Source organism: Diceros bicornis, chromosome 10 (assembly GCF_020826845.1).
Source record: "Diceros bicornis minor isolate mBicDic1 chromosome 10, mDicBic1.mat.cur, whole genome shotgun sequence".
NCBI lineage: Eukaryota > Metazoa > Chordata > Mammalia > Perissodactyla > Rhinocerotidae > Diceros > Diceros bicornis.
In genome coordinates, this window is record NC_080749.1 from 50,507,725 (window position 1) to 50,534,113 (window position 26,389).

Consider the following 26,389-nt stretch of genomic DNA (forward strand, 5'->3'; position numbering starts at 1 on the left):
TTGAGGGATTTATAATTCTCTGAATACACCAACACACACTTTCTTATGCACAGACAATTAATGTATGTCCTTCAAGCATCAGAGTGACCATCTCTTGCCAGCGTGTTCTGGCATGATCCCCTACCTCAACCAAGCTGAGCTGGGTACCTCTTTGGAATTCCCATCACATTTCTGTAAAGACCTCTCTTATATAATCTATCCCGATGTAATATAACCTTCCTTCATGACACTGAGCTCCTTGAAAGAAGGGATTGGAGCTTGTTCATTTATGCATCCCTCATATTGCCTGGATCAAAGAGGGTGCTACATAACACCTCACTGAATAAGTGAATGAATGAAGGAATGCATAAGGATAAACGAATTATCAGTCGTATGAAATGCTACAGAGAGGCAAAGTGAAAGAAACAGGGATTTTCCAGAGAACCATTTCAGAAGAGTTGTAGGAGAAGCCAACTAAGGGGTTAAATAATTTGAATAAGAAGACAACAGCGGGGGACATTTAGCAAGTACACAGAGAACTGGTTGACTGAACCTGAGTTCTGAGTAAACAGGCTTTATACACTGTGTGCTCTCAGTCCCAGGGTTGTGAGACGGCTTTAAAAATAAATTAGTTTATACGTTTGAATAGGTGATGCAAGCACATCATATAAAATTCCAAATGAGAAAAAGGAACCAGAATGAAGAGTCAAGCTCCCTCTCCTCTCTGTGCCCATCCCCCAGCTCCCCAGTACCTGCTGCTGAAGGAACCTCGGTAAATAACCGTTTGGTGTGCTTTGTTTTCTAAGACTCTATCTCCATAACCTGGCAATGATCTATATGAAATAACTATAAATCAGATTTATAACATGGAAGTATAACCAAGGTAGAAAAGGCAAATAAATCCTGCAAGTAGCTCTTTATTTACATATGCAAAAATGTCAAACTCATAGCTTGCCCTGGAGACTAAAGCAACCCTATATTAGACATTCCAATGTGCATTTTAATTGACATCCTTAAGACTGGTCTTAGATTAGCTTAGAGAAATGTAAGTAATGGCACATGAGTATTAACATAGGTGATCAAATGGAGATATAATGTAATTTGAACTAATCTGTATTTGTAGAATAGCCTTCTTGTGCTTTTTTTTGGAAGTTAAAGCCATAGATCACAGCTGTAGGATGACTTGATTGTTAATTAGTTGTCTATTAGTCTTCATTTCCTAGGACTTATTGGGGAAAAGCAAATTTACACTAATTTGTTTTATGCAAATTAATCTATTTGATTTCGTCTTTATTCTCCATTAACATCTGGAAATTTTAAATTAATATATGTGAAACTTGGGCATGCACAATGAAAATTCAACCCTAGCACACAGAATGCAGGGCTGGTTTGTAATTAGAAAGTAAGTTAATTATGACCATTTGGACTTCGATTTAAAAATTAGACAATTTTTATAAAGTGGAAAGTGGTAAAAAGCTTATTTTGTGCAACTTTTAAAACCACAATATAATTAGTACAAACTGAACATCAAAGTTACCTTCGATGCTACAAATTAGGCAGGCTATTAACAATAACAATATCCATGTGTGCCACCCCTCCCTCCTGCTCCAGTTTAAAACACTCATTAGTGCTTCTAAATTAGATAGATTTTTTTTTTCCATCCTGAGGCTTTGAGCAAATGTGCTTTTTCTTAATGTATGCATTAAGGCAAGGCTTTAGAAATGTATCTTCCAGCTTTGGAGAGATATGGAAATTAAGGAAACTAATCACTGCAGCAACCAGAGACTAAAAATAAAAAGTAATTTAGTCAGAATGAGATTGCTTTTACACTTTCCTCTGAGAGTGATTGGCGGAAGTGACGTCATGTCTTGTAAACACTGTCCGTGACTCTCACATGCCCGAAACAGCAGTGGAGATGGTGCTGGTCCTGTCTCAGCTCAAACAGGCCAAGAACTAAGCTTGGTCCAGGACTCAGAAGTGGGAGCTGGCCTTGAGAAGATGGGTAAAGACGTGTCACCAATGTTGCAGCTGGTTCTGGGAGGAAAGTGCTTTGAAGATGTCATGCACTCATCGCCAGCTGCTCTGCCTGACCTGCTAACCCCTGGAACTCAGCAGCCTGGCTGGGCCCTCCTGTTCACTCCATCATTGAGAACACAGACCAGCTACCCCAAGCCCAGGGGCTGTCCCTTTACACTCCTCCTGCTGTGGATATATTGAAAATTCTCTTAGAAGTTCTTGGCAAACTTTGCAGAACTCAGCTCATATTAGACTCCAACTTTCCCAAATTTATTCTTAGCATTAGGCCACTCTTTGATTTTATCCTTGGTCCCAAGACTCTTCTTATTTCATCTGTTTATATCTTTTAGCCAACAAAACTCCAAGGATGTTCTCTAAGTGGCCCCTTGGGATTCTTCTGATTCCGTCTCAGTTTCCTGCTTGTCAAGGCCATTTTCAATCAGAGTGTCAGAGACTCCCAAATGCATTTGAGCCATTTCCCATTTTAGAGTTCCTGTCCAGAAGGTCGCACTTATCTTCGCTCTCAGTGTTTTGAACTCTGCTTCCTGAGAGCTGATGATATAGGCCTACCCATAAGCAACGTTCCCTGCCTTGTCAAGGGAAAGGAAGTAGCTAATGGGGTCACTTTCTCAGTATTGAATTCGATGAAACAAAAACAATTATTTATTGAACATTTACTTTGCTCCAGGTACTTTACTATAAGGAGCCCACTGAGTAGTGTGGGAGGCACACCATTAAACTAATAATTTCAACACAATGGAATAAGTGAATCATAAGAGGTATGTGCAATGGATAGCAGTAGTACAAAGGCAATAGTGTACTGTGTCTGGGGAAAACAACACAAGCTGGACTTTATAATAAATAAAAGTCAACTAAGCCAACATAAAGGTAGAAGGAACAGCATTATGCACAGTCCTGGAGATATGAACTAACAAGGCCTGCTGTCACCATTTTGCTTATCACTCTTCCTTTTTAAAAACTGAAGTTAGCATAATTTTTATCCTTTTTAAAAATGTTATTTGTCTTATTTGGTTTCTAAAGCAATACATGTTAGTTTCAAATATTAAAATTATACAGAAATGTATGACCTAGAAAATAAGTCTTCCATAATCCCAACTTTCAGAGGTATGCTATTGTCTGTCTGCTAGATATGTGTCTAGATATTTTTTTAATATATGTCCCAAACTAGGATCATACTTATTCTTTTGCAACCTGTTTCTAAGTCAGTAGTTGTTGTTGTTATGTGCTGTCAAGTCGGCTCTGACTCCTGGGGACCCTATGAATGAGTGATGTCCACAATGTCCTGTCCTCAACAGCCCTGCTCATCTCCTATAGACTCATGCCTATGGCTTCCTTTATGGAGTCAATCCATCTCATATTTCATCTTCCTCTTTTCCTACTGTCTTCTACTTTTCCCAGCACTATTTTCTTTTCCAAAGAATCCTGCCTTCTCACGATGTGCCCAACGTAGGACAGCCCCAGGTTTATCACTTTTGCCTCCAGTGATAGTTCAGGCTTAATTTGCTCTAGGACCCACTCATTCATCTTTCTGCCAGTCTGGAGTATCCATAGAGCTCTCCTCCAAGACCATATTTCAAAGGAATTTATTTTTTTCCCTGTCAGCCTTCTTCACTGTGCAGTTTTTCCACCCATACATAGTAGTTGGGAACATGAGTGTTTAGTCTCTAATGACACTTCCTTGCACTTGATGATTTATCCTAATTCTCTCATTGCTGCCTCCCAAGGCTCAGTCTTCTCTTGATTTCTTGGCTGCAGTCTCCATTTAAATTGATGACTGAACCAAAGTAAACAAAATCTTTAACAATTTCAATGTCTTCATTGTCTACATTTAAGTTGTGTGGTTCTTCGGTAGTCATGATTTTGTCTTCCTGACGTCCAAATGCAGTTCTAAGTCAGTACATGTAACTAAATGTTTTGTACTCTGTCCTCATTTTTAGGATGTTTTGTATCCCATTGTCTGGGTTGAATGGCAGTGTAGTGTAGTAATGAAACATGGAAGCATTGGAGTCAGATAAATCCCAACTATACCACCACTAACTGTGTGATCTTGGGTAAGTCAGTTAACCACCCTGTGCCTCAGCTTCCCTGTGTGTATTATAGGATCAAAATAATACATATCTATGTCAAATGATTGCTATGATGATTAAATAAATTAATATTTGTAAAGCACTTAGAATAGTGCCTCATAGATGGTAAATCCTCTAAATGTGAGCTTGTATTACCATAAGGTATTTAACCAGGGCCCTATTGATGGATGTTTGTGCTGTTTCCAATTCTTTGCATGCTTCAGCTACTAAAGAAACTTCCAAGGCAAGTTTTGAATTACCATTAACTTCTATTACATTTGGGCTCCTGTTTCTTACTAACTTACTGACACTCAACATCTGCTTATAAGCACTTAACAAATGTGTACTTCTGTTGTTGACTCCCTTTGGAGGAAGCATAAAATGGGGTGGGAGGGGTGCAGTGGAGTAGGTTCCGGGCCAGACGCAAGGGAGTCCATTGCAGGTTTTCTTTCTGCAGAGAGGCCATGCCAGGAAGGTGAATGCTGAGCATAGACTGAGAAAGGAAGCAGGAAGATTGGGATCTGAGAGGTCAAACAGTAAGTCAAGCTGGGGACCTGGGCTGGAAAGAAACCAGAGAATGAGTGCAGGCCAGAAACATATGGCCAGAGACAAACCTGAGGACAGAGAACTCAAAAGAATGCCTTGGGCACGAAATCTTTTAGAAAAAACGTATAGTATACCTTCTTTGAGATGCTTTACTATATATAGTTCTCACAACCTGTAGATACAAATGAGGTTATGTTAATATGAATTCCAAAACTAGGAGGCTCTTCCCCTTCTTGCTCACATGGGAACTCAGCTTCCTTTTCCCAAGGCCCCTGGGCCATTGCTGGGAGTCAGCCGGCGGCGGGGTTGTCACATGGGCAAGGATAAACTTGCTCAAGTTGGCCTGATCTGGCCTCCTTGCCAAGGTGCCTGGCCAGCCACAGTCCCAAGTGCTGGAGACACCTCAGAGAAACTGCTTTGCTACTTCCTCCTGCCCTGCTCTCTACCCCAGGGGAGGTACGCACAGCTGTGTTCTTTGGCAGAGTACGTGTAGGATCAGAGGGGACAATGGCCCTATCTCCAAATTTATATCTAGACTTTCTCGTGAATTTATCTCCTCTTATTTCTCTCCCCAGCTTCAGTCTAACTGAAGTTTCAAACTTGTCTCCTGAGGCTGAATTGGGGAAAAGGAGACGGTGACATATATCAGCCCCACCCCCTCCAGTGTTCTTTCTGCTTTATCTCTCTAGTCACTCCAGAACAAATATTGACTGACCTTTGTAATGGATTGAATGTAAAACTAATCCCAATTCTTTGCCCCTCTCTGTATCTCTGTCCTTTGCAATGAGACATTCAGCTCCTCCCTTTAAGGAGTGGAATCTCCCCCACCCCCTTGAATCTGGCCTGGCCTTTGATTGGCTTTGGTCAGCTGAACGTGGCTGAAGTGATAGTGTGTCAGTTCCTGAGTTCCACTCACGCTGTGGGCTCCTCTGCCACGCCCTGAGAACAGCCTGGGTTAGACCGCAGCTGGGGAAAAATTGTCTCAGCCCAGAGCCAGTCACCTGCCCGGCAGAGCCCAGAAGAGCTGCCCTGCCAAGCCCGGCCAAGATCAGCAGAGAGTAGATGACCTGCTCTTGGGTAAGTGAGGCCAGGGAGACCAGAAGAACCATTCAGCTAAACCATAGACTTGTGAATTAAATAGTCTGTGCCGTTTAAAGCCACTGGGGTTTCTGTTTATTACACAGCATTATTGTGACAAGAGATAGCTGATACAACCCCCTTTCTCATCTCCAAAATCAAAGTTTTTGCAGATTCAAACACCCTTCTGAGAAGCTCAACAAAGAGCCAAACTCTAATTCTCAGTCAAGATTCATCCAGGACACCCTGCCGCCCTGACAGCAGTCTGTGAGAGGGATATTGCAGCAGGATGAGGATGAAGATATTTTAATTGAGCAGGTGTCTGGGAGCCAGCTGGGAGAGACACACATGAGGAGTATGGGTGTAGGAATGTCCTACCACTCTTCAATAGGGCCGCAAAGACCACCATAAGCTTGGCATTTCTTGTGGAAACTGGCAAGGGAGGCCAATCTCACCATTTTGAACTGAGTTGGGGCTGAACTGAGACCAAGTGCAGCAGGAATCAAGGAGAAGACGTGGAGCTGCCCCAGGCCCTGGAACCGAGTATATCTACAGTCTCTGAGGGCAGGGAACCCTGCGGTGGGAATCTGAGTGACTGACGTGTTATTAACCTCAGTTTGTAATATGTCGCTACATGTCTTTCCATATACTCGGTTGCCCTGTCTAATGCTTGCCCCCTGATAGCTCCTGCTCAATCTTGTAACCTCCAGTGATAGAGTTCCTTTGGTGAAGCAAGGGGAGAACATTGTTAAGTGTGAGAATGGTGGTCCCTGACTAAGGACCCCTCCTCTCCACTCTGGTTGCAGGGCAAGTTCTCTTCCCTCATTGTCCCCTCCCTCTTCATTCATTATTTCTGAGGACTTGGAATGGATCCTGGACACTCAGGGCAGATGAATGGAGCTGGAGCCACCTGGGCAGCTCTAAAGTGCTCCACTGGTCTGTGCTGACGGAGTTTCTTTTGGGCTGGGGCCCTGCCTATCAGAGCAAAGCTGCCCACACAGCCCAGCAAATGGCTGTCCCAAGGCAACAGGACATTAGCTGGAAATCTGAGGACTGACAACTGGCACCACAGGTGCAGAAAAAGCAATAAAAAATAAGTTGCTGATGGCTGATTTCTAGTTCTATTTATCCTTTTGAGTGATAAAAAAAAATGAGGTCAGGGCCTGCCCAGTAGCGCAAGCGGTTAAGTGCGCGCGCTCCACTGCAGCAGCCCGGGCTTCGCCGCTTTGGATCCCAGGCATGCACGGACGCACCGCTTGGCAAGCCATGCTGTGGCGGCGTCCCATATAAAGTGGAGGAAGACGGGCATGGATGTTAGCCCAGGGCCAGTCTTCCTCAGCAAAAAAAGAGGAGGATTGGCAGATGTTAGCACAGGGCTGATCTTCCTCACAAAAAAAAAAAAAAAAAGAGGCCAAACGTAGAATAATTCTTCTTAACTTAATAGCTTAGTCTGTTGGTCCTATTGGGCTGGGTGTGAGGGTTGGGTTGAGTTAGGTCCTGCGAGGTAGTTAATGTGTGTCCTGCTCCCTGGAGAATGCTCCCTGGACATTTTCCACTGTAGTCTAGTTATATGGGTGTGGTCCTGATTGTTTGGTACCTGGCCCTGGGATGATTTTTGGCAGGGGGACTATTGACTTGTATGTGAAAGTTAGATAAAGAAGGTGGTTTGGGGTCTGGGCTCTGAATTGGTTGTTTTGCATATCAAAGTCACAGGCAAATTGCCTGCTTTCTCTAGGAATTAGCTAATCCGGGGGGAGGCAGACCCTCCCCCCCAAGTCCAAAATGCCCTAACATGGCAAAGCACCATAAAATACAGAAAACAAAAAATGTGATTAATATAGCAAGTTAAGAGAATATGCGTCCCTCTATTATCAGCCCCGAGCAACTGAATTATCAGGGATACTTTGTAGCCTCTGGGCCTTCTCTCAAGGCCCCACACACAGTTTAGGACTCAGTATTCTGCCCTAAGTATTCATAGAAGTCCTTCCCACCATCTCGCTCCAGCTCTCTTGACCCAGAGCAGTTCTTGGCTTTTTCAGGAAACAAACGGGATGAAAGTCCAGGGCTGGGACTTCCTCCTCGGGGTGTTTGACAAGGACTGACGTACTCTAGGCCCTTTGAATCCCGGAAGTCCAGGACACACCCAACCTCGATTGCAGCATTCCAAATGCTGGAGAGTAGGTAAAAGGACGGAAGCAGAGAACATTGCAACATGAGGGACCCACTGACAGATTGTTCGGTGAGTAGCTCGGCATGGTTTGCGTGCCTGTGTGTGAGAGGGTGGCTGAAGGGTAGATTTATGTGTTAATGGATTTTAACTTAAGAAATCTGAGACGCTCAGAAGCCAAACATGTTTAGGTATAGGCTGTCGTACAAAAATCTGTGGTTTTTCTTTGGTTGGATTTAAAACAGAGCCCTTTCTAACAAATGACAGGGCAGATAATGGTCATCTTTTATTCTTGTGTTCTTGGGAATACTTCGAGTGGGTATAGTATCATATTTGCATGCAGATGGTGGCTGTTTGGAAAACAATCTTAAAACATACACCAATGGTGCCAACATCATGTGTAGAGTGGATACAGCAACACGCAGAATGTCTGCAGCCGATTTTGGGCTCTGGGAATGAAGTTAGGGTGGAAGGTTTTTTCGTATTTTCTCATATCATTTAGAGCCAAGAATTGCAAGTCCTGAAGGAGGAAGGACAGACTCCCCACTCTGTCTGGCCTGCTGTGGCTGTTAGACAGGTTACCAACATGTTTGTTTCAGTCTGGGGAGTTTTACCAAAAATAGAAGATTGGTCAAAATTCAAAACACATTGTGAGGTCATTAACAGCAATAGCAGAGATGTAATTTAGGAAATGAGGAACAATTAAAATAAAGGGGGGAGGAAATAAAGTAATCAAGGGCTGTCAGAGTGTTATCCCAATAAATGATGCCAAAAAGCTAAAATTGGTAACATCAGAAGCAAGGGTTGCATTCATCCTCCAAGCATTTTATTTAAAAAAAAAAAACAATTGTGGAGAAGCAAATAAACGGTGGCTGCAATAAAGCCATAAAGAAAAAGGCCAACAATTATTGGTTGCATTTGATTTATTCGATGGACGAGGAAAACACAGGCTTAGAGAAGATAGAACTTTAATTGCGATTCCACAAAATGAGCTCATGAATGACAAGCTAAACGAGATGACGTCATAGTGGCTAGTAATATTAATAATGACAACGTAGTAGCAGGCTCTGCCTACTTTTACTTTTTTAAATACAAAAGTAATATGTCTCTAATGTAAAAACAAATTCCAACAATAAGGTTGTATATAGATTTTGAGTGAAACTTCCTCCCTTTAATTTCCTCCGTCCCAGTCTTCTCCCCATTGGTAAGAACAGACAACTTTTTTAAAAAGTCTTTTGTTGTTTAATTATCTAATGTTTGTTTATTTTTCACTCTTTGCATTTGCTCCCTTACTAAAATGTTAACTCCTCTCCTTTCTCGTCACTGATACTTGGATGACGTTTTTGTGTAGGAGTGGTTGAGTGGGACAGGGACAGGATAAGTGAAGGCAAAAAATTGGCACCAACAGGCACCGAAGAAGAAGAAAGTCAAGACCAAGGGAAGAGTGAGATAGAAGAGAGGGAAACTGAGACCAGGTTAAGTTAAAAAATAAAAGGGGCCGGCCTGGGGCGCAAGTGGTTAGGTGCGTGCTCTCTGCTGCTGGTGACCTTGGTTCGGATCCTGGGCATGCACCGACGCATGGCTTGTCAGGCCATGCTGTGGCGGCGTCCCACATAAAGTAGAGGAAGATGGGCACGGATGTTAGCTCAGGGCCAGTCTTCCTCAGAAAAAAAAAAGAGGAGGATTGGCATCAGATGTTAGCTCAGGGCTGATCTTCCTCACAAAAAAAAAAAAAAAAGTTAAAAAATAAAAACTGAAAGCCTAACATTCTTTTCCAAGGCTGCCTTCAGATCGGGAACTAGGAGAAATGTTTCCTTTTGAGCAGCCCCCAAGACAACCCATCACCATATCTCTGTGTCACCTTAATGCTCCCTCCCTGATATGCTGGAGAGTTTTTTTCCCTATGCTGAATCATCGCCCCAAGGACTCCTATCCTTGTCCAAAACCTTGAAGGTCATCTCTGTGGGCCCAGTGCCACCAAAAGGAGTCAAGAGGAGGCTGATATCCCTTCAGCCAGGGTTTCTAAATCTTCTAAAGTCATGGAATCTTTATTTATTTGCAATTGTTTCATCTTCATCAAGTATTCAAGTTGATTTCCTGGTGCAGTCCTAGTTTGTACTTGGGGAACAATGCTGTATAAAGATGAGGCTGCAGTGTGGGAACAGAATAAAGCAAAGGAATGCAAATGAATGCTTCATGAAACTTAGGTAGTCTCAGGAAGAAACCAAAAAGATCCCACAGGTTTAACCATCTGCAAAATGTCCCTTTCCATGAGTCCCTAGGGTTGCACAGAACATAATTAATCATAAAGCCTTAGTTTAGCTACAGTTCTTAACCTGGTCTACCCCAGTGGATCCACTCATGGAAATCAGTGAGTTGCGTGAACTTCAATGGGAAAAACATGACCTCATTGTTTTTACTATTTCCTAACAGAAATTTAGAATTTCCTTCAATTTTGAATATAAACAACTAACCCTAGTACTACTGCAGTGTCTGTGACTTTGTAACCAATAAAAATCACGTATGTGTTTATGTAATCTTGCAGTTGTTTACAGATGTCTAGAAATATTGTTTACACTCAGCATCACTTAAAAATTTTTGGTAATCTTAAGACGTTATTTAGTATGTTAATTAAAAAGGACACATAATATCATGATTTTAAAATATGTTTTTATAAATAGATATCTATATAATTCATTTCCTTTGTAATCCTGTTATTTTACTTTATGTATTTGAAAATATTACTCTGAGTAAAATAGATTTCACCAATTTTTAAAAGTTAAAAAATCTCTTCTTTTAGGTCATGCTCCAGTGGGCAAGATAGGCTGATGGCTGGGCTGTAAAACCTCAAGGAGCCGGGTCAGCATCTATGGTCAAATTATTAGTCATCACGGTAGCACAAAGATTGCCTAAATGCTATGTAGGGCTTTTAACTAATCTTGAGATTGTCAGAACTTATTTTGTGTGTGTGTGTGTGAGGAAGATCAGCCCTGTGTTAACATCTGCCAATCCTCTTCTTTTTTTTGCTGAGGAAGACTGGCCCTGGGCTAACATCCGTATCCATCTTCCTCCAATTTATATGCGACGCCGCCACAACATGGCTTGACAAACGGTGTGTTGGTGCACACCCAGAATCCGAACCGGCGAACCCCAGGCCACCACAGCAGAGCGCCAGCACTTAACCGCTTGTGCCACCGGGCCAGCCCCTGTCAGAACTTATTTGAAGAAGATTTTTTAAAATTCTGTTTTTAAAAAGAGAAAGAGTTGGCTCTGGGCCCTGATGCCTTAAAGCCTGTGAGCTTAGCTTCTAAACCTAAAAATATACCACTGAAAATTATTTTCAAATCCACGTGCAATGAAATAGGATCAAATTATCTCGAAATGAAATAATCCAATCATTAAAAAAAAAAAAAGTAGCACCTTCCTATGAAACAAGGCCATAGAAATTAAGGGCAAATAACAAGCTGTAACCAAGTTTTTGCTTTTACTCAGTCCTGCAGTATCCAGGTGGGACCCGTCGAAGCAGGCCTTCTAGGATCCACACAGTCAGCTCCTTCCCTTAACTTCATCAGCTGTTGAACAGTACCAGGCTGTGGGGCTGCTCCTTCAGCCTCGTTCAGACGCTACCGTGAGCTTCCCATCTCCGTGGCTTAGCCTGGGTCACGGGATATTGACTGGCACTAAAGCAACAGATGCTGGTGCAATGGTCCATTGTTCCTGAGGGATTCTGGTATGCTGCAGAGATAAGGAGGCAGGGTGGTTCTGGCGTGGATGTCCTGTGGCCCACAGCATCCCCAGTGTGCGTTAATGAGATGTGTGACATGCCATTCCATATTTTGTGGGCCTCTGTTTCTTCATCTGTAAAGTAGGAGGAGGAGAGGATGGAGTAGACTATGTTCTTTAATGTCCTATATCTCAGAATCTATGACAGCCGGCCATGGGGATTCCAAACATTACACAGATGCCTACCAAACACAAGTAATCCCTTAGTTAGAGGGGCAGGGCTTTGAAATACGATCTCAGATAAAATCAGTAGCACAGTGCCTGGCATGTGAAAGGCATCCAACAAAAGCTTATTTAATTAAATTTAAGTGGAATATCATGGCTTATTTAACACTATGAGGATCATCATTTTCCAAAAAAAAAAATCTTTTCATACTAACCTTTTTTTTTTTTTTGGTGAGGAAGATCAGCCCTGAGCTAACATCCATGCCAATCCCCCTCTTTTTGCTGAGGAAGACTGGCCCTGGGCTAAGATCTGTGCCCATCTTCCTCCACTTTATATGAGATGCCACCACAGCATGGCCTGACAAGTGGTGCATCCGTGCGTGCCCGGTATCTGAACCCGGGCTGCCAGCAGCTGAGTGCATGCACTTAACCGCTATGCCACGGGGCTGGCCCCTGAATTTAACCTTCTTAATCATTCAAATCATGGAAAATCAGAAAGAGCAGCTAGGCCAATGTTGATATAGCACATTTTATATTATTTACAAGTCATCTGTCTAATCATTTCATGTGCCTAGATTACTAATTTTTTTGTAGTGACAACATTTATGAAACAGTATTTGCTTACAAGTGCTCAGCAGAAACATTTTTCTAATGGCTGAATGGGAAATATCTGTGTACATCAGTTGTCTATGTGAAGGGATTTTTAGGGGCTCAGAAAGATCCCAAATATTCCACCACCAGCCTGAAACCACTTTATCAGGGAAAAAACCCATAGCTTTTTTTCCTAGTATTTAATGACCCCAACAAGAAGCAGCATGTTAATATAAAGTCGTATGGAAATATAAGATCAATAGTAGGTTCTTTCCTGGAACGAATATTCAGTAGGGTGTAGGGTACTCCAAAGCTCAATGGTTGGGAAAAGAATAACAAAAATAAACTTCCACATGACTTTGACCAGAGCAAACCATTCTTGTGCTGGTTGATGACATTAGGAAGCCATTTGTACTGCTCCTAATATAAGGTAAGCATCACTCTGAGGAAACTTAGTGTGATTATACTGATTAGCCGTTTATAAATATATTTACTTCTGATGGATTTTCTAATTGATTTGGTCACTTAACATTTCCATTCATAGTTCTGTCCCTAACTAATGAGCTTATCTTTAGCTCTGGGCCTTAACTATCAAATAAGGGGATGGGACTTCAGTGGTTTCCAAGCTGTGCTCCGTGGAATCCCTTCAGAGGCCTCTCTGGTGGATAAGAGTCAGGTAGGAAGGAGAAGTGGGATAGGAGAGGGAGAGCCAAAGCCAAGGTCAAGAGATCCACCCCACCAGCAGATATTTCCAAGATTTTCTGATTACAAACACACACAGACACACATGCGCGCACGCGCGCGCACACACACACGCACACACGCACTGGCTGAGATGATCTCTGGGGTCTTCTTTGACATTGATGCAAATCTGTTTTTCACAGCTTTTGTCTTCAAGTCTGAGTAGATGGTACAGGATGAAAGGTACAGAATCGCTGATTCTCAAGAAGGAGTTATGCTGAAATAATGGAAGTATTCTTAGCAACTCTTTTATTTATCAATGTCACCTTTATCTCAGTCTGGATCAGGGTTTATCAGGGAGTGTCCAGTGCACTGTACATAAGGTCAAAGATAAAGATTCTCTCTATTGCTATAATAAGCAGAACATTCCGCTCTTATCTGATCACTAAGTTAACAACAGCATAGTGTACGGAAGAGCTTCCTGACTTGTGTGTGCCTGGGCACACCCGGAGTTTGGGGAAGGAGTTACAGGTGTCCGTGAGACACACATCCCCTCAGCCTTCCTATCGGCAAGGTGTGGCTGGGGGGCAGAGCTCATGGACCAGTTGCCTCTGCCTGGAACAACTTAGTCCATTTACCACTCTGTCCCAGTAGAAATGTCATTTTCTAGGTGTGCCATGATGTGAAAAAAGTTAGGAAGTACTGGTCTGTTAAGTGACAGGAAATCATCTTTCAAAATCTAAAACTGGCACTCCCAGGGTCAGTTGAAGCCCTAACATGTGTTTTGTTTGAGCACCCTCTTGCCTTAAAAAGTTGAATTTGAGTGCCTTCAGGAAAATCAGGCACATTCCACTTTGCCACAGTCTCCCCCACTCTCCTGTAAAGGCAATTGAGTTTTTTTTTAAATTGAGTTTTTTTGTTGAGGTCATATTGGCTTACAACGTTGTGTAAATTTCAGGTGTACATTATTATATATCAGTTTCTGTATAGACTGCATTGTGTTCACCACCAATAGTCTAGTTTTTATCCGTCACCGTATATATGTGCCTCTTTATCCCTTTCGCCCTCCTCCCCACCCCTTTCCCCTCTGTTAACCACTAATCTGTTCTCCTTATCTATGTGTTTGTTTGTCTTCCGCATATGAGTGAAATCATATGGTGTTTGTCTTTCTCTGTCTGACTTATTTTGCTTAGCATAATACCTCAAAGTCCATCCATGTTGTTGCAAATGGGATGATTTTGTCTTTTTCATGGCTGAGTAGTATTCCATTGTACGTATGTACCACATCTTTATCCATTCATCCTTTGATGGACACTTGGGTTGCTTCTACTTCTTGGCTGTTGTGAATAATGCTGTGATGAACATAGAGATGCATAAATCTCTTTGAATTGTTGATTTCATGTTCTTTGGATAAATACCCAGTAGTGGGATAGCTGGATCATATGGTATTTCTATTTTTAATTTTTTGAGAAATATCCATACTGTTTTCCACAGTGGCTGCACTAGTTTGCGTTCCTATAAGCAGTATATGAGGGTTCTCTTTTCTCCACATCCTCTCCAAAATTTGTTATTTCTTGTCTTGTTAATTATAGCCATTCTCATGAGTGTAAGGTGAAATCTCATTGTAGTTTTGATTTGCATTTCCCTAATAATTAGTGATGTTGAACATCTTTTCATGTGCCTGTTGGCCATCTGTATATCTTCTTTGGAAAAATGCCTATTCATATCCTCTGCCCATTTTTTGATCAGGTTGTTTGTTTTGTTGTTGTTGAGTTGTATGAGTTCTTTATACATTTTGGAAATTAACCCCTTGTTGGACATATGACTTGCAAATATTTTCTCCCAGTTTGTGGGTTGTCTATTCCTTTTGTTCATGGTTTCCTTTGCTAAAGGCAATTGAGTTTTGAATCACTGGTTTATAAAATTTCAGGACAGTCTGGCCTCCTAGAACTAGTGCCCTGGAGATAGTATCTCAAAAATTTGTCTTAGAGACTTTTAATACTTTCATAAATGTGGGAAATGCAGCAGCCCCTGAAGCTCCAGCACATAAAAAAATCTTCACTGGTTCTACTCATTTCCACTTTGGTTAGGGGTAAGGTTTCCCTTATACGTCTCATCCTCACACATGGTGTCTAAGGTCCCCTATTTTCTTCCCAAGACTGATGGATGCCCCAGGACAGCTCATCTCAGAGTCTCTTCCTTCCACTCCTGGTTCTCCCAGTGGAAGATTCTCTTTGTTCCCATTCTGAAGTCTCTAAATCCCTCCAATCCATCTTTCTGTTTTGTCTTCTCCCATCCCCAGCCCTAGCCTGAGAGTATTTGAGAGGAGAAAAACTCACTCTGCAAGCGTGCATCCAAATCTTTCTCTCCTGTACTTGGCCCCCTGGTGTTTTTGTTGGGTCTTTGCTGTGAGCTGAAGAGAGAAGCAGAGAGGACAATACATAAAAATACACAGCTTAATACTGTAAGGTATTTCTAAATAAATCAAATAAGAAAGCTACAGGACCCATAAAGAAAACCATAAAATTTTATTGAACATAAAATAATATTTGAACAAATAAAAAGACTTACTAAGTCCTTGAGTGGGAAGTCTAAATACTATAAAAAAGTCAATTTCCCCAAATTGATATGTATATGTAATGCAATTCCAATTAGAATCCCAACAGGGATTTTAAAGCAGTTGTAATTAGATAAATGTTCATATGGAAGAATAAATGCCCAAAAATAGTCAAAAAAATTATGAAAAGGAAAAAATAGTTGTTTAAAGAGAAAGCAGAAGCAAAGTGTTAATATCTCTGTAACTTAGGTAGTGAGTACATAATGTGTGTATCATTATTATTTTCTGTATCATTATTTTATGAAACATAAAAATGTTTCATAATTTAAAATAAAAAGTTAAGACTGTGTATGAGTTAAAACTATGTTCAGCTGCATATTAAAAAGAAACCAAAAAGAGAATGACTTTTAAAAACCTATTGTTATATTTCTCTCATACATAAACTAAGTCCAAAAGTAGAGTTGAGGCTTTGTGTAGTGGCCCCCAGAGCCCTTAGGGACCCAGGCTCTTTCTCTCTTTCTGCTCCACAATCTTAGCACAAGCTGTCCATCCTCAAGACCACCTTATGGCATCAGCCGTCATTTCTAAGTCCAGGGGTCAAGAAAGACGAGGAAGGAACCTTCACTGAAACCCCACTCAAAACTTTCAAGCATACCTCCTCAGGACTAAATAAAGCATTTAGTCACATGGCTACACCTAAGGATGAGAGAGGCTGAGAAATGGCATTATTCCAGGGGTATGTGCACTGGTAAACATTTATCAATTTTCTTTTCAGGATACCCAGGTGTGTTTTCTGCGATGATATTTGGTGTCATGGGAAGAAAATAAAAGACTCAGGAGAGAATTTAGTGAAAATGTTTAGGTAACAGGAGTGAACAAAAAATGCTAAACAATTTTAAAATGCTCGCTAAAATGCTCCCATTGCACCTGTAAGAGGAGGAAGGAGGCCTCATAGTGTCATATCATTCATAGATGACAAATTATTTTTATGGAAATAAAAATGAGAAAGCTTGGTTGCCAAATAGTGATTTTACTCTCACAACTCTCAGAGGAGAATCATTTCTTCATCACAGAGGCTACACCTGGACCACAACACAGGTGTGTTTTGCTTGCTCTGCAGAGAGTTTTAAAATTTGTGAATTGTTTGCTACAATTTTTTTAAAAGCCGTATTTCAGATGCAAATCCTTATTTCAGCTTTTTTGACAAACTGGAGGATCTGGCCATCTTGAATCACATTCTCATGGGCCAGAGAGCTGGCCCTCTCCAGCTGCCTCTCCAGCTCACTGACCCCACCCTGCTTGTCACTCATTCCGGTACCTGCAGGCATGTGATTTTGCAAACCTTGCTTTAGGCATTTAGGAGTTAATGATGTCCTTATAAAGGGCTTTGCCCGGTGACTGCTGTCCTTGTGTCCAGGCAGTTTCAGTGAAGCTGTGTGCTCCTACTGTGTGTTTTCCAATTCCTGCCGTGGCTTTCTCTGTTAAATGCAGAGGCGAGTTAAACTAGTGCTTAAGGAGGATAAAAGGATTTGGTGTCTATAGGATTTGTTTCTACATCCTAGGTATTGGTCCATTGTACTCCTAAAGCAAGGGACCTGGATCAGGTCATGTCTTTAGGTCCCTTCCTCCTCTGTGGCCCTATGTCCTCTGTTTGCTACTCTGCTAGCACTGGACTCCAGGTGCTACTGCGCCAACTGAAAGGTTGTCCCAGCCCTGAGGATTCATGGACGTGAACGTGCTAGCTGCTTAGCAGGCGTTCAGTAAGTGTGAGTGCTCGACGTGGTGCCCAGCTGCCTGTCAGAGATACTTGAGTGCTGGAAGATGTTGACTCATTGTGTGAGCAAAGAGCCACTGCAAGGCATTCAATCTACAAAGAATTTTCATCCTCTTGTGTAAAATCTCATTATGAAAAATGCAATTGGCTATCGCACCTCCCAGATGGAAACTGAGAGAGTGTGTTTGGGACTGTTCCATTGCCTAATTCACCTGCTCTGTGTCAGGAAAGTTCCGGAATCAACTGACATTTACTCTTTCCATTTGGCCATTTAAAATCTATTGTCATCAATGTCTACCTTTACAAATATAACTTTCAGAATGACATTGTGGAGTTCTAAACCAAATGACAAAAGCATTCGATTGGAATTCTTGTGTCTGCAGGCTAAATTCATATATAAATAAATTTATGAAGTTTTATTTATAAATTTATAAAAGTTTGGTTCAACCAAAATGTTCAACTCATTGTTATAACATTCTTAATTCTAGAGTTAAATGAGATACAGAGAGAAGTAGAACAAATTTTATTAACGTGTTATTCACTTACATTTTCATACTCAGCCAAGAAACAGTGTCTTTAATGGTTCAAGGTTTGTCACAAGGCCCAGGGATGTTATTTAGGAAAGAGACACAAAATGATTACTCAGTGTATTTCAGGATGTACATTTAACATTCCTGACAACAATAGGGGTGTCAGGAGGCCAGACTCTAAACGTACCCCACTGCTGAATTGTTTGCATTTGACCTAGAAAGAAACAGATAGACCAGCTCTACTATTGAAAAATTCTCCAGGATCTTTCATATCCAGGCAGAAGAGATTTAATCTTTATTTTAAGAACTCATCCAACAGGTATGCATCTCTTAGCTGCATGATAATTTTAAATGACAGTCATCATTACAGCAGCATTCTGAATTTATACGAGTTCTATCTGTGGAAGTGCTCATTAGCCTTCTGTGCATCTTGTCTTTTTCAGTATAACAAAGTATACAAGAACCTAAAGGAGTTTTCTCAAAATGGAGAGAATTTCTGCAAGCAGATCACATCCGTTCTTCAGCAAAGGTACAAAACGCACATTTGCAATAAACACTTCTTCCTGTTTAGCTGCAACAAGAGATATGACTGGAGGAGTGATTACAAGCTGTCCTACTTTCCAGAACACAATGTTGTATTTTGGTACTTGAGAGATTGGTTTGAAGAATGATTCTTCTCTGTTGCACATTTATCACTTGGGTACCATAAAAATCAGGAAACAACAGGAAGTAATTCTGCTTGAAAAAGCTCAGACAAATCTCTTCTGATTCCTCTGACTGAGTTTATCACCTCCTCCTGGGCCCACCATTGTACCTGATGTACACGCCCATTATTGTACTTCTCGCACTGATGGCAATTATTAGTTTACGTTTCTGTCTCCCCTATGAGAGCAGGGGCTATGTCTTACTCATCTTTGTATGCTGAGCTCTTAGAGCCTGGCCTTTTGTCTGATGAATGATTGGATGCATAAACAAAAGTCACCATTTTCAGTATCATCTCTTAATACTAGATCTGATCATGTGTCAAAGCTGTTCACTGGGCTAAAATGAGCACATTTAACTCAATAAAGTCACAAAAATTCCTCCTTAAAACTAGAGAACTCAAGGACTGAATTGGGCCATAAAGGGTCTTTTAGGCCATTTCCCTATATCTAGACAGCTCTATAATAATCAGCTCTAAAGAGACCCTCAGAAGAGATTGTTTATTCTTTTAAGGTAACCCATGTCAAATTTAAAATATTGCATATCTGCCATAAGAACAGAGACGCATGGGTCGATTGCATCCTGTATTAGTAGGTTAAGAGCAAAGGAGAACATTAGTTTTATCAAGACCAATGAATGAGGCCAAGGAAAGATAGAGGAGAGCTCAAACAGGCTTTTATAAAGAAAATAACTAGGATTGTTAAACGGAGTAAAAAAAAATTTTTTTTAATAAAAAATTATTTCTATCTTAATAGTCAATTACTTTGATTCTATGAGAAGAAGGGGGAAGACCAATCTGGAAGGAAATTTCTTCTGTAAGAAAATATTTTTGGGGCCAGCCTGGTGGTGCAGCAGTTAAGTGCGAGCGCTCTGCTTCAGCGGCCTGGGGTTTGCAGGTTCAGATCCTGGGCGTGCACTGACGCACCATTTGTCAAGCCATGCTGTGGTGGTGTCCCATATAAAGTAGAGGAAAATGGGCACAGATGTTAGCCCAGGGCCAATCTTCCTTAGCAAAAAAGAGGAGGATTGGCATTGGATGTCAGCTCAGGGCTGATCTTCCTCACAAAAAAAAAAGAAAATATTTTTATCAGCCTCAGAGGACATTATTTAAAATGAGAGCAGTTAACTATTACACAAATTCAACTCATCACCTAGATTAGAGTGTCCCCCTCCTGTAGATTGGAAAGAATCTGTACACATATTAGCCATCCATGTGACCTGAGTTGCCATTATCTGGGCCTTGGTTATTTGGTGTCCTCATGTTCAAAGTTAGTGCCCAGTAGAGAGGTGTGAGGACAGAAGGCAGGTGATAAATAATGCCTGGCAAACAGACTCAACAATGAACTGAATAAATTTGGGGGAATCTCTGCTCCAAACTGCCTTATTGTTTTTCCCTTGTCCAAGTCACTCCGCATCTCCATCCTGTCACAGACATATCTACTTTATATACACTCAGAACCTTCATTTCTTACCTGTCTCTTGAAGTTGCTTCCTAGGGCTACCATCTGCCCCAGACCTATTCATGTGCAAAACCCTCCACCCCATATTCTAGAGTGGCAAACCAGCTCCATTGAAGAAGAAACACTTGGGTGGCTAAAGATTTCTCCCTTTAGAGAGTTTTACCTCCTTATGGAGCAGAATTTAGAATTTGAAAATTTGAAGAATACTACTGGTTAGCAAAATTACATGCACGTCTCTGGGATAAAAACTGCATAGCATAAATACAAAAAGAGGATCTAATGTTTTACCTAGACCAAAAAAATTATGCTAGATATTAGGTGGTTGATGCAATAGACGCTTTCCTAAAAGTTTTGTAAAGCTAACCTTGTACAATTAAATCATTTCCTCTTAACCAAGATGCAGTTTTTGACTTGCTTTATGTTCATTCCTGGTAAGTGTGCATTTGGCACTGTCTCCTCACCCTTGAGCTTTAAGCTTCCCTCCCTTTGCTCAGTTGTCTGATCATGGAGGTAACCCGAAGGATGTTCGATCGCCCTGAAAGAGTCGGGGTTTTAGGAGAACTGTTTTCTAATGGGCACAAACTCTCCGTTAATCAAAGAATATGTACCACATTGTGTTTTTTAGACTATATTCCTACACATCAGCTGGCAAAGACAGAGGCCTCTTCACTTCTCAGGACTGGGTCTTTTGCGTGGGGAGTGATTCTGAAGTCACTGTCTCTTCCTATGGTGTTTGAACTAAGTCGACATAATACCCATATCAAAAGTGTGAATGGTCACAACATGGCTGGTATTAAACTTGCCTTTACTCCCCTCATTCTGTAAATTCAGTAATTACTTCCCTAGATATACAAAAGATAAAAAGCTGTTTCCCACCAGTTATCCAGACATGAGCACCAGGCTTACTTTCCTCTTTTTTTTTTTTGGTGAGGAAGACAAGCCCTGAGCTAACATTCGATGCCAGTCCTCCTCTTTTTGCTGACGAAGATTGGCCCTGGGCTAACATCCCTGCTCATCTTCTTCTACTTTATATGGGATGCCACCACAGCGTGGCTTGATAAGCGGTGCGTCGGTGCATGCCAGGATCCGAACCTGCGAACCCCAGGCCATTGAAGCAGAGCGTGCACACTTAACCGCTGGGCCACCGGGCCGGCCCCTTACTTTCCTCTTAAATAGGTGGCCTTATTACATATGAATCAATGATAATTTTCCTTTGTATTACAAAAAACCTGGAAAGTCAGTACTCTTTAAAAGAAGCTATCTTGTTACTTAGACAGGGCCGGCCCCATGGCTTAGCAGTTAAGTGCGTGCACTCCGCTACTGGTGGCCCGGGTTCGGATCCTGGGCGTGCACCGACAGACGCACCACTTCTCCGGCCATGCTGAGGCCGCGTCCCACATACAGCAACTAGAAGGATGTGCAACTATGACATACAACTATCTACTGGGGCTTTGGGGGCAAAAAAAAGGAGGGTTGAACAGATGTTAGCTCAGAGCTGGTCTTCCTCAGCAAAAAGAGGAGGATTAGCATGAATGTTAGCTCAGGGCTGATCTTCCTCACAAAAAAAAAAAAAGAATGAAGTACTGATACATAATACAATGTGGATGAACCTTCAAAACATTAAAAAAATAAAAAATAAAAACCTTCGAAACATTAAAAAAATAAAAAATAAAAGAAGCTGTCTTGTTACTTAGAGTTATAGAGAAGTAGTGGGAACCCCCATGGGACAAATAAAATGGTACTCTTGGAATACATATAGTAGGCATTTCCACTGAAGGTTATGACATGGAAACTCATGAAGGCAAATCCAGTGGTCAGCATAATGAAAGATATAGCAAGGGAGCACATGGGGCTTCTTTGAATTAAGGGTGCCAGCCACATAAAATAAGTTCAGTAAATACTTGTAGGTTGAATGAATAAATAAATGAAAGAGAGTTAAGGGTTTATTTTCTTATTTTTCACTTAACGTTATTAGAACAAGGTCTTTACTGTCATTGGATATTAACAATTCCAGACGCTTTGCTTAAGAGTCCGTTGGAATGTGGTTCCATTCCACAGTTCTGTTTTAGCACGTGGCTACAAGAGACAGCATCACAATCAAGCTGATAACATTTCATTTCCAAGCTCAGTTGACTTCTTGCATTTCTAATTGGTGGTGATAGAAAAGCATAGTTGTTATTGAAACACCATTTTGCCTGGATTTTCTGCAATTCATGGTCATGCTTAGCTTCTTTTATCCAATTTCATCCAATTAGTTGCTTCAGTTTCCTTTTTTGGAGTAGCAAACTCAAGATTTAGCCAGACACCAAGCAGCTCCTAGGGCGCCTAATGCCAAAGTCATCAGGTACACTTTTGGACAATTACAGGTCAGACCTAAAAAGACAAAGGCCCATTCCCAGAAACTATTCTTGAATGTTTGGTTCTCTGCACCCTCACAGCTAATGTTTAAACAAGATTTGATGGGAAAATCAATTGCTCCTCTGTAAGAAAGCTTAAGAGCAGGTTTCCAAATGGCAAGTACTGCTCCTCCAGACGTAAATAAATAAATGGATGAATTAAAAAAATGAAAAAGAAGAAAGTATAGTTGTTCCATCCACGATCTATTGCAGGCGCTGTCAATAAAGGACTAAAAGATTGAAGTGAAATCTTTGGTAAATCCTCACCTTTTCTACTCTACCCATAGCCTAGGCGATCTTAACTCCCACAGCTTCAGCTCTTGTTTGCATATTGATGACTCCCACATGTATATTACTAGGCAATATGTCTTACCTGTGCTTCAAACCAAATGTCTATTGGACATTTCCACCTAGGTGTCCCATGAAACCATAAAGTCAACCTATCCAAAATAGAGTTTATCTGCTTTTCCCCAAAGCTGGTACTCCTTCTGGATTTTTTACCATGATGTCTGGGACCACTGCCCATCCAAGCAATACCTGGGAGCCATCCATGACTCCTTCTGTCTCAACTTATGACCGAGTCTTCATATTTCTCTCCTCTAAACATATCTCTAGCTTTCTTTTTATTTCATGGCTTCTGCCTGAACTAAGAGCCTTAGTTCAATTTGAATTAACTCCTCACAGACACAGAGGACAGCTATAGTTTTTGTTTTTTACCACTTTTTGTCATCTTAATTTTATGAGAGCAGGCTACTCTAAAATTGATTACATGGTCACTTCTATTCTTACAGTTTAATTTGTGCTCTATCTAAAATATTGAATCTGAAACCACATATTTTCCCTCTCTCCTTTCTTTCAAAAGTGTAATTTATTTTAAAATCTAAGACAAATGTTGGTCTTTGACTTATTGGTTGGTCTTCATTATTACTAATGGAAATTTATTGACCTGCTTCCACATGCTGAGAGGAAATTAGAATATAAATGGATTAAAAGTCAGTGCATGCCATTTCCCTGGTCCAGGATCTTTAAAACTCACTGGAATATTCTGAGATTGAGTTACATATCAAAAGATATATACATCATCAATTGTCACATGTGCCAAGACAATTGCTTGGGGAAGGAATCTCAACACCTATTAGATATGGTAGCTGTAGGACTAGAACATTAAGCACAATATTCTTACAAGCTTATTTCTGATTATTTTAATGAGGGAATGAAAATACAAGTCTCAATTTGAGTTTTACTCTACCTGTCTTGACTCCCTTTGCGTGTGGAAAGCATGATAAAGCAGCTCCCTTCAAAGGACTGAAAAGAAACCGGTGTACGTGCGGTTGCACATTGCCACCTCTGCCTTGGGAAAACATCAAGGTCATTTCATTTCCGTTAGGCAGGAATTCTGAAAGTATACCAATGCTGCTGTGTTAGACCCTAAGCATGGACCACCTGCATGGCATTGTTTGTTACAATTTACAAACATTCCGACTTATAAAACTGACAGCTCTCTTCCCGCTTGCCAGTTGTAACATGGCTTCTTTAGAGCAATTTTCTCTGGGGAGGAATTTACTTATTAACCTCTGTTAAGATAAAGGCCATTCAGAGCTTTTCAGTCGTAGGCAAACTGGCCAGAAAGGGAGCCCAGCGACAGTGTTCCACTCCCCATGGACCCACACCCAACCTCCCGACCCTACTTCATTTCATTTCATTACCTTCTGATGTGCAGGGTAATCTGCTGAGGATTTCAAAATGGTCATTAGGGTTTAAGATGCAAGAGGAGAAGATTGTAACCTGCTTTGCTTGGTCGATTTGAATGTTGGTTCTAAAATCCTTTAGGGTCATCAATATATTGAAGGCAGAGAGACGAAGGTACGATGGTGCTGTTCAGAGAGGCCGTATCTAAGTCCAGACTCAGAGGGCGACCTCGGTGACCTTTGATATCAGAGCTCCCTCCTTTCCCACTTTCCAGACCCTTAACACTTCCCCCTCCCCATCTGGGAAACCACCTTACAACTGCACAGATGCTTTTGGAAGAGGCCCAAGGAGGCTTGTTCCATCTGTGCTGAGGCTGCTGTAGATTCCATTTCTAGTTGCTAAGCTGCCAGGAGCTGTGGGATTCAGAACACTGCAATTACAGGCGAAGTGAGAGGCAGAGTCAATTTTAAAAAGTACTTACTTTTCACTTCCCCTGCAATTCTGTCTCTAGCCTCTTCCCCACAATTTCTGAGGCAGGAGAGTGGAGCGGCTAGGCAGGTAGGTTCTCGAGCTAGGCTACCTGCACCTTCACACGAGACCTCGGACAAGTTACTGACTAAACCCTCTGTGCCTTGGTGTTTTCATCCACAAAATGGGTAGAGTAAGTGTGCCTACCTGCTGGGAGTTATTACAGATTAAATGAGGAAATATACCAAAAACACTTAGACTGGTGACTGACATATTGTAAATGCCCGATAAATGTCGGATGTCACTATTTTGTGTGTAGGCAGAACACAGGTCAAGCATCAGCAACATGTCACAGAAGTGATGGCAACACATTTGTCAGGAAAAGACTGTTTAGATACAAACTTCACGTGCAGGATTATAGGAATTTTTAAGCTGCACACCAACCAGTAAAAATACAGATCTGCCCAGTGGCAGATTTCTAAGACACTTGTATGTAAAGAGAAGGCTTCCAAAACAAGAAATGCTGTGTGGGAATTGAATCTCTTTGTTTCCTACCCTGCTCAGGAGAAAGCCAGCAGAGCTACTGGGGTTCAGGGGTGAAGAAGGCCAGGCTCAAAACAGGAGCAATTGCTTCAAAGCCGCCAGGACTCTCCCTTTCTGGCCACCAAAGCCCAACTTATTTTTTTCCCCAGGTGAATCTGATTAAGTTAATGGTTTAAGGGAAAGTAACACTTCCTTCTGGTAGTTGTCTTTTTTTTTTTTTTTTCATAATTTTATTTATTTATTTTTTTCCCCCAAAGCCCCAGTAGATAGTTGTATGTCATAGTTGCACATCCTTCTAGTTGCTGTATGTGGGACACGGCCTCAGCATGGCCGGAGAAGCGGTGCGTGGGTGCACACCTGGGATCTGAACCCGGGCCGCCAGCAGCAGAGCACGCGCACTTAACTGCTAAGCCATGGGGCCGGCCCAGGTAGTTGTCTTTTTAAAATTTCTGCTTAGCCTCTGAGACACCTTCTAAGTCCTGCAAAGACATTCTAAAAGTGAAACTGAATTCTGAGGAAGAGGCTGTGGCTGACAACATTATATTCCCTGTTATAACCCATTTGGGATTGTTCTGGAGCTGACAGATGAGCAAACTGGATTCTTTCCCCCCACCTCTGTACATTTGGGTTGTTCTGAATGTTAACGGTCTTTTAGGATACGTAATAATAATCACATTAGAAAAATTAATATTTATTAAGAACTTGTTTGGTACCCAGCACTGAGCTGAGCACTATAAATCCTTCATCATATTTAATGTTCTAGTGCTGCTTCCAAGAAAGAATGGAATGCTGGGAAGGAAAGTTCTACAAAGCCCTCTGGTCAGCATTGGGCTAGGAAAGGGTTTATGTGTCTGGCTATTCCAAGTGCTAGAAAGTTCTACAAAGCCCTCTGGCCAGCACTGGACTAGGAAAGGGTTTATGTGTCTGGCTATTCCAGTGCCCTCTGACATCAGAGCTGAGCATAGCTCACACTTGTGGGAATACATTTAAATAGTTCAGCAGTTTAGAGTTTTCAAAAGTTGTGAAGCAAAAACAGACTTGCAGCAGAGACCAGCTAAAAATTCTAACCAAGACCTGATGGAAAGTCCATTCATTCATTCGTTCATTCAAGACATACACACAGAGTGCCTATTACATGCCACTCACCGTTCTAAGCCTAGAGATATAGCGATGAGCAA

General features: G+C 41.5%; 1 protein-coding gene across 10 annotated transcripts in view; it reads left to right on the forward strand.

Annotated features, from left to right (window-relative positions):
- Positions 1-5,473: 5,473 nt before the first annotated feature.
- NOSTRIN (nitric oxide synthase trafficking) overlaps positions 5,474-26,389 on the forward strand; it is a 59,184-nt gene continuing 38,268 nt past the window's right edge. For 3 of the 10 annotated variants that reach the window (XM_058549180.1, XM_058549182.1, XM_058549185.1), the window contains exons 1-3: positions 5,477-5,705; positions 7,729-7,944; positions 18,397-18,482. In XM_058549180.1, coding sequence (XP_058405163.1) covers positions 7,918-7,944; positions 18,397-18,482 — 113 coding nt within the window. In that variant the 5' untranslated portion in view covers positions 5,477-5,705; positions 7,729-7,917. Of the gene's footprint in view, positions 5,706-7,728; positions 7,945-18,396; positions 18,483-26,389 lie in introns of all 10 variants that reach the window. The other 7 variants (XM_058549188.1, XM_058549189.1, XM_058549187.1 and 4 more) reach the window with 5 other exon arrangements.